At 43.4% G+C, this 12,147-nt stretch overlaps 1 protein-coding gene across 3 annotated transcripts in view; it reads right to left on the minus strand.

Moving 5' to 3' along the window:
* Nucleotides 1–1,056: 1,056 nt before the first annotated feature.
* LOC121533941 (discoidin domain-containing receptor 2) overlaps nucleotides 1,057–12,147 on the minus strand; it is a 50,800-nt gene continuing 39,709 nt past the window's right edge. The window contains exons 4-17 of one of the 3 annotated variants that reach the window (XM_041840309.2): nucleotides 10,616–10,847; nucleotides 10,266–10,413; nucleotides 9,997–10,099; nucleotides 8,770–8,953; nucleotides 8,267–8,507; nucleotides 8,068–8,139; nucleotides 7,770–7,882; nucleotides 7,339–7,558; nucleotides 6,927–7,165; nucleotides 6,294–6,421; nucleotides 5,890–6,087; nucleotides 4,689–4,923; nucleotides 3,881–4,030; nucleotides 1,057–3,783 (exon numbers count right to left, since the gene is read on the minus strand). In XM_041840309.2, the coding sequence (XP_041696243.1) occupies nucleotides 3,652–3,783; nucleotides 3,881–4,030; nucleotides 4,689–4,923; nucleotides 5,890–6,087; nucleotides 6,294–6,421; nucleotides 6,927–7,165; nucleotides 7,339–7,558; nucleotides 7,770–7,882; nucleotides 8,068–8,139; nucleotides 8,267–8,507; nucleotides 8,770–8,953; nucleotides 9,997–10,099; nucleotides 10,266–10,413; nucleotides 10,616–10,847 (2,395 nt within the window). In that variant the 3' untranslated portion in view covers nucleotides 1,057–3,651. Of the gene's footprint in view, nucleotides 3,784–3,880; nucleotides 4,031–4,688; nucleotides 4,924–5,889; nucleotides 6,088–6,293; nucleotides 6,422–6,926; nucleotides 7,166–7,338; nucleotides 7,559–7,769; nucleotides 7,907–8,067; nucleotides 8,140–8,266; nucleotides 8,508–8,769; nucleotides 8,954–9,996; nucleotides 10,100–10,265; nucleotides 10,414–10,615; nucleotides 10,848–12,147 lie in introns of all 3 variants that reach the window. The other 2 variants (XM_041840310.2, XM_041840308.2) reach the window with 2 other exon arrangements.

The following is a 12,147-nucleotide window of genomic DNA, read 5'->3' on the forward strand; positions in this document are numbered from 1 at the left end:
GCCGCCCTATACCACTGCAGGGAACAGAGAATAGAACACACACACACACACACAGAAATCATCATAAAATTAATCACATTCAATTCATTATGTTTTTACAAGATTCTACAATGTTGATGGATATAGGCCTAACAAACTGCAACAGTAACACAGCAAACATCTATATGTCCTTGGCCTTGTCAACTTGATACATTTTACATCAGTGTAGGCTCTAATCCAAGGCTCTCCAACCCTGTTCCTGGAAAGCTACCCTCCTGTAGATTTTCTCTCCAACTCCAGTTGTAACTAACCTGAATCAGTTTATCAACAGCTAATTATTAGAATCAGGTGTGCTAGATTAGGGTTCGGGGAAAAACCTACAGGAAGGTTGCTCTCCAGGAAAAGGGTCGGTTTCACTAGTTACCACAAAGTCAAAGTTGTGTGTATATAAAATTAGCTTTTTGGTCTTAATTTAAGGTCAGCGTTAGGCATAAGGTTAGCAGTGTGGTTAAGGATTGGGTTAGGTTTAAAATCACATTTTATAGAAAATAAATTGTAGAAATGGGCGGGGTTTATAACTTTGTGGCGGTGGTAACTAGTGACGACCCTAATCTATTTACAGTAACAGCGCTGTCCACTAGTCTAGCGGAGAGAAAATTGCAATACGCTTGTTTCCTTCACCGATACATCGAGACAGTAATAAAACCAAGACGTGTATATTTTCCTGTTCGCTCCGGTAACTAACACGATATTGGTCATTCTTTCTTGTTTAAATCAATATAATTATGTATAAATACAGCAACAAGTTGTCCACAAACTGTAGAGTACGTCGTTGAAATCTGACTTCTGCCCCTTGCTAACCCCGCCTCCTATGGTATGATTGGGCGACATGACATCCCAGCCCCAGCCAATAGCGTTTAGACTACTGTCAGCCCAGATAGATGAAATGGTTGAGTAGAAAATACTGTGGAAGTCTGTCACATATTCATATCCTGAACTGTGATTCACATAAATCTATATCCATTGGTCATATTATGAATGTAGTCTTTATTGTAAAGCAAAACAATAGACAATGCATTATTTTGGTGATTTCTGTTTTATTTCGTCTGTAACAAATTATTACCATGACAAATCAGACCAAATTCGATGTTTTTACTGATAAAACAAACAAACATTTGAGTACAAAGATCTTATAAAACTCAACCATTATTAAATGTCCTTGTGAACTAACACTAATAACCTCTATACAACTTAATTACTATACAATAAGTATGCCCTCATTCTCTTTATAGATGGAATATCTGTAGTAATATCATAATAAAGCATTCATACATGATGAAACATTGAGATGCTGTGAACGGGTCCATTTTTGGTCTTAATGATATATATCAATGCATGCCTCATCCATACTGCTGACTACCAGACCATTACCTTTGGACTACAATATATGTACAAATATACTTCCCACAGGGCAATATAAAGTTAGTTCATGGTCAGGAGAGAATTAGAAAATTATAAATGAAATACAGAAATAAAACATTATCAACTTACTTTTTAAATATTCCCTGTATATAGTATGCTTACTTACTTAATTGTGTATTTCATCATTCCCATTCCTATTTCTCTGGTGTTTTTTTCTATTAATACATTGTTATTGATTACTGCATTCTTCGGTTTTGAGTTTGCAAGAAAGGCATTTCACTGTGCATGAGACATTAAAACTTGAAACTTGAATAGTGTTTGATTTGGGTCTCAGCCTATAACTGAACACAACCTATAAAGATGGCCCATAATGACATATAGTGACACCACAATGTGAATAATAAGTTCCAGGGGCAAAGGTTGCTGATTAGAAGGAGAAGGCCCCTGAGTAAAGTTGAATCTGTGTGTGATTGTAGGAAGTATGACATCAAAACTAGGCCTGTAGACCATGAAGATTGATAACATATTGAAGTCATTTAGGGTTCAAACCTTCCAAGCTAATGGTGTAAAAATTGCATAATCATAATAGCTACTATAGTAACGGTCTTGTTGTACAACAACTGTCCTTGTGTGCAGTTGAGATTGTCTGAAATCCTTCTGACCGATTATCATCCTCACCTTAACTCTATTCAGAAACCCTCTAACCACCATTCAGCTCTCACTCTCTTTCAACAGAGATACATCATAAACAGTTGTTTTCCTGTTCAGAACAACTGTCCATTTTAACACGTTCAATACAACACAATGATAGCTTAGAACAAAATGTGTTGTATAAAGGTAGCAAACATACTAACCATTTAAAAAATCCTTCTCTCTAGAAGCATAGTTTCCTAAAATTCCCTTTCGAAAGATCCATCCGAACTTACAGTTGGCCCATCCTCTCCCCTCCAGTCTGGATCCTGATTAGCACCATAATCTGATCAGTATGGACCGAACATGGACCAGCACTAATGCATCTTATTTATGATCTGATCAGTATGGACTGAACATGGACCAGCAGTAATGCAGCTTATTTATGATCTGATCAGTATGGACTGAACATGGACCAGCAGTAATGCAGCTTATATATGATCTGATTTGGACAGTGATTTGGTCACAAATATGAATGAGAACCAGCATTTGTAATGTTATTTAAGGCATATCCTCCACCCCACATTCCACAAAGCCAACTGCCATTTTCTGAAACGACTCTCGACTGAGACATTGAACGAAATACAAAACTACAAAATTGAATTTAGAAAATTGCACAACGTACAACTTTGTACAACTTTTCCCATGCAAAAAGAAAAGCTGATCAGTACCCAAATATATAAACAGAAAGCAAACTAAACAAAGAAATATAAACAATACATATAAATATCAATACAAAACATTATTATTTGAGATTGAACAAGATCTATTGAAGTACATACACACCGATGTCTTTGAGCACCCTTGGTCAAATATCACTGGCAGACACTGTGACAAAGTGTACTGCCAGAGAGTACTACAGTTGAGATATGGTCAAATGATGGTTATTGCCCATGTTATTAATTTGTTCATCCCTTGTAACTCTTTACTCAAAGCCAATAGATTAGATATAATGTTATAATGTTAGATATCCATTTCTATATGACACATTGTCAACAGATTCAAAATGGGTGATAGTAAGTCAGGATCATGTAAAGAGTCATATAATGCATTGACTACATGATCATTATCCCTGTTGGCTCTAAGCAAAGTGTACAAAGAAACTGTCAGAGTGACTGAGATGAATAAACTTGCAGAAGAATACAAACTTTTAAAGTATCAAAATAAAAATAAAGTATCCAAACTGAACACTGATGGTTTGCTTAATGAAGACATCTGATATACATTCAAGCAGTCTTCTTAAAGAAAACACAATTGAATTCATAGATGTGACATTACATTACACTGCATTAAACAAGGTGGAAACTTTATACTAATTTCTAGCACAATTTGGAATAATTGCTACATTTAAAGAAGTGCAGAACTTTCATTGCTACATTTCACTTTGGCTTCTCTAGCTGAGACAACAGACAGCCATTCATAATTTGTCTGTCATTTTTCTGTGCATCAAAAGTTGAACTGAGTTGAACTTTTGACTTATAGACGGAGGCCTAATGCGTTGTTGATGCGTTTCAGCCATCTGTCTGTCTGTCTGTGTGTGCTGGCCCAGGGGTGCAGGCCCTAAGCTTGGCTCTCCAGCAGCACTCGGTGGATCTCCTGGAAGGAAGGCCTCTCCTTGGTGTTCCTCCTCCAACAACACAGCATGATCTTATACAAAGAGTCAGGACACAGCACTGGCTGGGGCAGGTAGATCTACAACACATAGACAAGCCAATCAGGTACAATACAGTAGAACATAGACAGGTATATCTGTAGCAAAAGAGTGAGTCAGTGTGAGTGTGTCTCTCACCTGTCGTTTCTGGTCCCTGAAGAACTCCCCAGTGTTCTCTATGACCTGTTCGTCAGTCAGCTGGGAGTAAGGCTGCTCCTTACAGAAGGTCAGGGTCTCCCACAGCGTCACCCCAAACGCCCACATGTCACTGGCTGTGGTGAACTTACCCTGGGAGTGAAGAGGCAGAACAACAGACATTAGGCTACGTAAGTTATTGAGTTTAAATGATTTGTAAGGGCTTAAAAAGGGGCTAGTTCAACTGATAACCAAAGCCCTCATTCACAGGCCCATTACAGTAAACATACACTGAGTATACCAAATAGTAGGAACACCTGGCACCTACTACCATACCCCGTTCAAAGGCACTTAAATCTTTTGTCTTGCCCATTCACCTTCTGAATGGCACACATACACAATCCATGTCTCAAGGCTTAAAAATCCTTCTTTAACCTGTCTCCTCCCCTTCATCTACACTAATTGAAGTGGAAAAACATTATGAACACCTGCTCTTTCCATGACAGACTGACCTGGTGAATCCAGGTGAAAGCTATGATCCCTTATTGATGTCACTTGTTAAATCCACTAAGGGCAAAAGGGGGTGCAACTCAATATTAGGAAGGTGTTCCTAATGTTTTGTACACTCAGTGTAAGCGATTGACTGTTTTATCAGTGATTCTTTTGAGTAGAGTGCACTGTAGTGAGGTTAATAATGTGAATGGTCTGATAGCAGCAGGCTGTGAAGTCAACCTCTCTCTCTCTCTCTCTCTCTCCCCCTCTCTCTCTCTCTCTCCCCCCCTCTCCACCCCCTCTCCCTCCCCCCTCTCACCAGCAGTATGCTCTCCCAGGACATCCATCGTATGGGCAGCACGGCCCGACCCTGGATGCGGTAGTAGTCTCCACTGTACAGGTTCCGGCTCATGCCAAAGTCAGCGATCTTGATGGTGTAGTTCTTCCCCACTAGACAGTTCCTCGTGGCCAGGTCTCTGTGGACAAAGTTAAGCGAGGAGAGGTACCGCATCCCTGAGGCGATCTGAGTGGCCATGTAGCGCAGGTTACTGTAGCTGGAGCAGAGGAGAGACAGAGAGAGATAGAGAGAGAGAGAGATAAAGAGAGAAAGGAGATGATTGTGGACTACAGGAAAAAGAAGAGGACCGAGCACGCCCCCATTCTCATCGACTGGTCTGTAGTGGACCAGGTTGAGAGCTTCAAGTTCCTTGGTGTCCACATCACCAACAAACTAACATGGTCCAAGCACAAGACAGTCGTGAAGAGGGCACGACAAAACCTATTCTCCCTAAGGAGACTGAAAAGATTCGAGCATGGGTCCTCAGATTCTAAAAAGGTTCTACAACTGCAACATCGAGAGCATCCTGACTGGTTGCATCACTGCCTGGTATGGCAACTGCTTGGCCTCTGACTGCAAGGCACTACAGAGGGTAATGCGTACGGCCCAGTACATCACTTGGGCCAAGCTTCCTGCCATCCAGGACCTCTATACCAGGCGGTGTCAGAGGAAGGCCCTAAAAATTGTCAAAGACTCCAGCCTCCCTAGTTATAGACTGTTCTCTCTGCTACCGCACAGCAAGCGGTACCGGAGCACCAAGTCTAGGTCCAAGAGGCTTCTAAACAGCTTCTACCCCCAAGCCATAAGACATCTAATCAAATGGCTACTTTTATTTATTTTTTATTTTTTTGTATTCTTTCTTAAAACTGCATTTTTGGTTAAGGGCTTGTAAGTAAGCATTCCCCTGTAGCTCAGTTGGTAGAGCATGGCACTTGCAACGCCAGGGTTGTGGGTTCGTTTCCCACGGGGGGCCAGTATGAAAATGTATGCACTCACTAACTGTAAATCGCTCTGGATAAGAGTGTCTGCTAAATGACTAAAATGTAAAATGTAAATGTGACAAATACAATTTGATTGATCTGATTTGAGAGAGAGAGAGAGAGAATCAGCACCGGGAGAGGTGAAGAAATATATAGGAATACACACACAACCCCTCCCCCAGCCTCCATCCCCTTATCCTTACCTGACAGTGGTTGCGTTGCTGATGAGCGCTATCTGTCCCTCAGGTTCATGGCGGGACAGGAACTGGTTGAGGTCACCGTTCTCCATGTACTCTGTGATCATGCAGAGGGGGTCGCTGCAGATACACACGGCCAGCAGACGGATGATGTTGGGGTCCTTCAGACGAGACATGATCTTAATCTCCTTCAGGAAGTCATTCCTGATTATAAACACAGAGGTGGTCAGCGGTTAGAGGTCAGAGAGGAGACTGTGTGAGAGCTTTGATTTATAGATTTATCCCAAAACAAGCACATTCAAAATGTGCTGGAAGAATCACTCAAAACATGTCTATGTGGACAATACATTTGGGAGAAGCATATGCTGACAATCACTGTATTCTCTAATCAGGAGTGTGTCTCCCCTCACCTGGCATTTTTGTTAGCATCTGCTCTGAGCATCTTAACAGCAACCAGTACTGGCTGGTTGTCACTGATGTTGAAGGAGAAATCCTCATCTATAAACTCCTGCATGCCCTCTGCCTCACACAGGTGGACCTGTAGGGAGACGGAACATGGAGACTCTGATCAACACACTACATCTAGTGATAACTAATGATGGTTCTAAAGAGCCTGGAGACTCTGATCAACACACTACATCTAGTGGTAACTAACGATGGTTCTAAAGAGCCTGGAGACTCTGATCAACACACTACATCTAGTGATAACTAACAATGGTTCTAACGATGGTTCTAAAGAGCCTGGAGACTCTGATCATCACACTACATCTAGTGATAACTAACAATGGTTCTAAAGAGCCTGGAGACTCTGATCAACACACTATATCTAGTGGTCACTAACAATGGTTCTAACGATGGTTCTAACGATGGTTCTAAAGAGCCACAAAGGTTGTGCAAGCTATTTCTCCAGCCTAAATCACCAGATTAATCTAATTAATGACCCTGATCAATTTTCTTAATCTTAGAAGTGCATAAGAAATGTGTTTAATTAATGTAAATCAAACAAGGAATTGATTAATATGTAATGTCCAGAGAGCACAAACCTCTCCAAACTGTCCCTCGCCCAGCTTCTCTTTGAAGGTGAGCAGTTTCCTGGGGAACTCTTCCACTGCCACGTCTTTCCCTGACAGCAGGTCCATGGTTAGAGCAGGGACCGCGTATGTGTTGCCCCCTGTTACGCCCTGCAGGTTGACGATGTCTGCCTCGGCGTAGTGAGGGACTCCGTCCTGGGCAACTGTTGCAGTGGGAGCCTTGGAGGCTGTCACTGCTGTGCTGGTCAAAGCTGATACCAGAGTGGGTGAAGGTAGATTCAGCAATATAACATCATCATACACAATGGGGTGACTTCATGCTTACAGAATGAGCAGACATGATAATTTGTCAACCTCCTTAACTCAACTCTCTCATGTCTTTTCTGGCCATTTAAACTCTGCTTTGTGTGTCCAGTCTACTCACCGGCCTCCTCAGAGGTGTGGGAGAACTCAGGCAGCATGCGTATGAGTCGTGAGGGCTCCTGGTAGTCAGGGCCCAGGGGGAAGATACGCTCGTAGGTGGAGCTAGACTCCTGCTCGCTGGGTGCTGACGATGATGTTGGGTTGTTGTGGCTGAAGGCGAACGTCTCGCTCTGTAGTGACAAACTAGCAGTTAGTTCATCGTCCAGCATCCGCCGCGAGGCCTAGAATAAAGGATGCTGGGGTAAAGAGACATCTGACCAGCCCTGATGGATCAACACATGGTAGGATTTATTCACTCAACTTTTAATCATATTTTACGTTTCTGGATAGTAACTAACAGTCACAAACTAACATTCACATTCAGAGACATGGTGCTTTTTGACTCAGGCAAAACTCATTTGTGTGTATGTGTGACCAGGTGGGATCTCTCACCTTCTCCAGCATCTTCTGCCAGACCTGCCTCCAGAGGATGATGACGATGATGGCGACAAGGATAAGAATGATGGCCACCAGGCATACAATCAGAATTCTGGTGTTGCTGTCGTCTATTTTGTGGATGGGGTCATCCCCTGGGAAGGGGATAGAGGAAGACATCATTTGATTGGATGACATAATTAAAGCAGGAAATGCTTTGCACAAAAGGCATTGCTCACGGTTGGGAGTGTGTGTTAAAAAAGGTAAAAATTGTTACAGCTTGTGTTTGTGCGATGCATGTGTAGGCGGCACTGACCTGGTTGAGTGCTGGTGGGGGGGCCGCTGCCAGTCTTGGGGGGAGCCAGGGTAGTGTTGTACATGGCTGTGTCTGGAAGAGCAGAGACAGACGTTAATAACAACAAAGAACGGATAATACTTTACAGATTAATATTGAAAGGGGTGTTCTCTATACATTAGAGGTGATCTGAGGTGTGTGTACCGGTACACATGTTTACCTGACTGGAAGGTGATTTCGCTAAACATCATCCAGGCATCAGCGAAGTAGAACTGGCACTTGATTGCGCTGGCCATATGATTGGCCAGAGAGATGGTGATAAATCGGGCGCTGGGATTGACGTCGTCCACCACGGGACTGAAGGAAAGGGGCGTGGCCTCCCAGTCAGCCTCAGAACGGAAGTAACACACAACCTGGCGGAACGCCTTGATATGATTCATGAACATGTTGTTACAGTGCACCTAGAAACAGAAAGAGAGAGACATAGAGAGAGAGAGACAGAAAGAGAGATGGGAGAGCAAGAAGGGTGTATGTTGTTACAGTGAAACAGGTTATTACAGTAAACCTGCAAGAAAAATGTGTTCTGGTGATGGAAATAGGGTCAAGAAGCTGAAAGATTTAGTAATGCAATGCCTGTTATTTGGGAGGTGGTGAACACTCGAAATACCAGCTGGAGTAACAAGTAAGAGGTTGTCTGCCTCCCCCCAATCCTCTCACACACACCTTCATGGTGGTGAAGTTGCGTGTGCGGTCAAACTCGAACATGATCTCCACGTATCCGTTGGGAAAGCTCTCATTGGTCCATCCCACGTAGTCGTAACCAGGCCACACATTGTAGACGTGGCTATGAGTGAAGTCATCTAATCCACACATTCCATCAGTCAGCTGGCCTAGCCCTTCCGTCATACTGGGGATGGAGAAGGAAGAGGGGAGAGGAGATGAATACAGAGCTCAGTGTTGGTAGTCAAAATACAAAGTAAAAATGTCTAGAAAACGTTGTTTTCGGGGTGAACCAGAGAGTCTCTGGCTGAACTATCCCTTTAAGGAGACCTGGCGACATGTAAACGACTACTTGACAACCTTGCTTGGCACACAATAATAACTAGATTGATGTTTAATTACAAATATTTATTTTACAATGCAAAATATGTATTTTGTGAGGGGGAAGGTTGAGAGACAAACTATTTCACTATGTGTTTGTTCAACTTCCCTCCACCCACCACTAGGTGGTAGCATCATATTATCCACCACCCTCAATATCTCATCTTGAGTATGGTATCAAAACCTTAGCCATTTTCTCTTCTTGGACTACTTTAACAGACTCAAACTCAGAGAGTGAGAGGAGAGAGAAAGAGAGAGAGAGGGAGAGAGAGAGACTTACTGACTACTATAGCAGAGACAAACTGATGGCAGCGTCATGGAGGATATTGTTCAGCACACAGTAACTCAAACACTAACACAGAAAGGAAGGATAACCACATAGTCATTTATGCTCCCAAGTAGTCAGGTTTTAGTCCAAAGACACTTACTCAAACTCTCCCACGCATTCATGCACCAGAAGCCATGTGTGGGTGTAATTGTTTGTGTGTGTGTGTGTGTTCCTAAAACTCCATTGCATAACTGCACATAGAAGTGTGATGTGTGTGTGTGTGTGTGTGTGTGTGGCATAACCACAGTGACCCATGAAACTGTCTACATCATGCCGGAACTATGGCAACCAGGCAACAACAGGGCCAGTGTGGAACCAAGGCTCAAAGGTTTGTGAAGGAAAGACGAAAGGAGGAGAGAAAGGACAGAGAATGAGGTCGGATAAACCGAGAGAGGAGGGATACATTGAGAGGCAGAATGAGAAGGAGAAAAAATAAGAACAAGGAGATGAAGGAAAAGAGAAAAGAGGAGGAGCAAGATGACGAGGGAGGATGAGAGGGAAAAGGAGGTATGCACACCCACCTGTAGATGACAGCTCCATCGTACACTGAGTCGTTGAGGTGAACAGGCTGGCCCTCCAGACTCATCTGTTCTCCTGCTGGGGCGTTGTAGGACACCAGACCATCTGACATAGAGAGAGAGAGAGAGAGAGAGAGAGAGAGAGAGAGACTGCATTAGCCCACTGAGCTAAAGCCTAGGCACTGAGTTGGCCCAACTCTGTCTACCTATGGCTCAGAGTAGGGAGCTCCTCCTCCTATCCCTCTCTCCTCTCCTCCCTCTGTCTGTCTTACCGAGCCACTCACAGCCGTAGAGCTCTACCCTCATGCAGACGTTCATGGAGTGGTCTGAGACGGGCATGAACCTCACGAAGCGGGCGATGATCGGAGGCTCCAGGTCCTTCAGCATGATGTCATACGCATTCCTGTTTCCCTCTATCACCTACAGCCATGCCACACACAGATATTAATCAATCAATTATCCTAATTAATAAGCAATAAATCACACATTCCAGTTCCCCTTAACCACCGAGAGTGACGTCACAAATCACCAATATTACCATTATCAATATATTATTATTACCGTTTTTATATTCCTGTCCTCCTTGTCAATCAATCATCATGATCAATAACTGATTGATTACCTGTTTGCCTTGCCTGTTCCTCCAGGAAATCCAGCGGCTGCCGTCACGGCTATATTTAATCTTGTACATCTGGGCGAACTCGTTGCCGATGCCCCCTGCGTGGCGGCCCTGGGTGCCAACCAGGGTGATGAAGTGGAGGGAACGCAGGTCTATCTGGAGGAACTCCTTAAGACTGTCTGGTTCAACCGTTATCTCTGGACACCACGCACCATCACCCTCCTCAAAGTCCAACCTGAGGGTGGGAGAGAAAGGAGGGGGTGGAGAGGGTGGGAGAGAGAGGAGGGGGTGGGAGAGAGAGGGAAGGAGAGGGAGAGAACAGGAATAAAAAAGGAGAGTAGAGAGAAAGGGAGGCAGGAGAACACAGAGAGAAAGGGATGGAGGGAACAGAGAGAGAGATGGAGAGGAAGGGATGGAGGGAACAGAGAGAGAGATGGAGAGGAAGGGATGGAGGGAACAGAGAGAGAGATGGAGAGGAAGGGATGGAGTGTGAGAGAGGGAAGAGAAAAGGGAGACAGAGAGGTCAGTGGATAGTGAGTGTGGTGGGTGGATGTCAGTTCATACAGCCTATTAAACAAACACCTTTGTCGTAAATTAATGTGACAATGTTCATGTAGGGTTGAGCTGGCAGGGGAGAGGGGAGGCTAGGCCAGAATAAAACTATGCTGTCCAGACCAGAACCTAGATTACATCATTATCCTCAAACTGAGAGCAGCCCTCCCACACTCTCCAACAAACACACATATGCACACGCACACACATGCACAATCACTCTCTCTTTCCAGGCTTAACCACATGTTTTCTACACACAGAGAGCGGGAACTGATGCCCAGTTAAGTGAAAACACACATACAGTCTTGAAAACGTTTGTTTGTGAGTGTATATGAATGTGCATGAGTGTTTGTGTGTGTAGTTGTGGGGGCGCCTGCATGTGTCCAGTCCACTGAATCGAAATTGAGATGTATTTATGTATGTATATGTATGTGTGTGTGTCATTGGCGGTCGGTGCCGTTTAAGATGAGGGAGGATGATTATTGTTATTATGAGCATGGCCTTATTTCTATTACAGCATATTGGATGACTGTAATTCATATTCCATTCACCCAGCTCAATGTAACATCGATAGGTTTAGGCTACATGATACTCAAATTTTCCCTGTACCCATCATGACGTTGCTACAACCTAGCCTATGAATTAAAGTTCACAATGTAGCTAGGTGCACAGGTAGAGAGTAATCAAGGTGACAGACAGTGACACATTCAATACCGCCTTGCACACTCTTGCCTGCATCTAGCCGATCTAGGGAGTAATCATTAGTCCAACAGTTGCAAATGTGAATTTCTATTGGACAAATTCAGGTATTTTTTTATTCCCTTTTCGTTCCGTTAGCTTCCGTTTAAGAAATGTTTTTCAACAGAATCGGCGGAATGAATACACCCCTGATCACATGCAAACACAGTTCACTTTCATAGCAGCCACATAAAAACAGCATGATCACTTTGCTTGTTGTATATATAATTCCCGCTCACAACCAT

The sequence above is a fragment of the Coregonus clupeaformis genome, chromosome 20, assembly GCF_020615455.1.
Source record: "Coregonus clupeaformis isolate EN_2021a chromosome 20, ASM2061545v1, whole genome shotgun sequence".
In the NCBI taxonomy this organism is placed as follows: domain Eukaryota; kingdom Metazoa; phylum Chordata; class Actinopteri; order Salmoniformes; family Salmonidae; genus Coregonus; species Coregonus clupeaformis.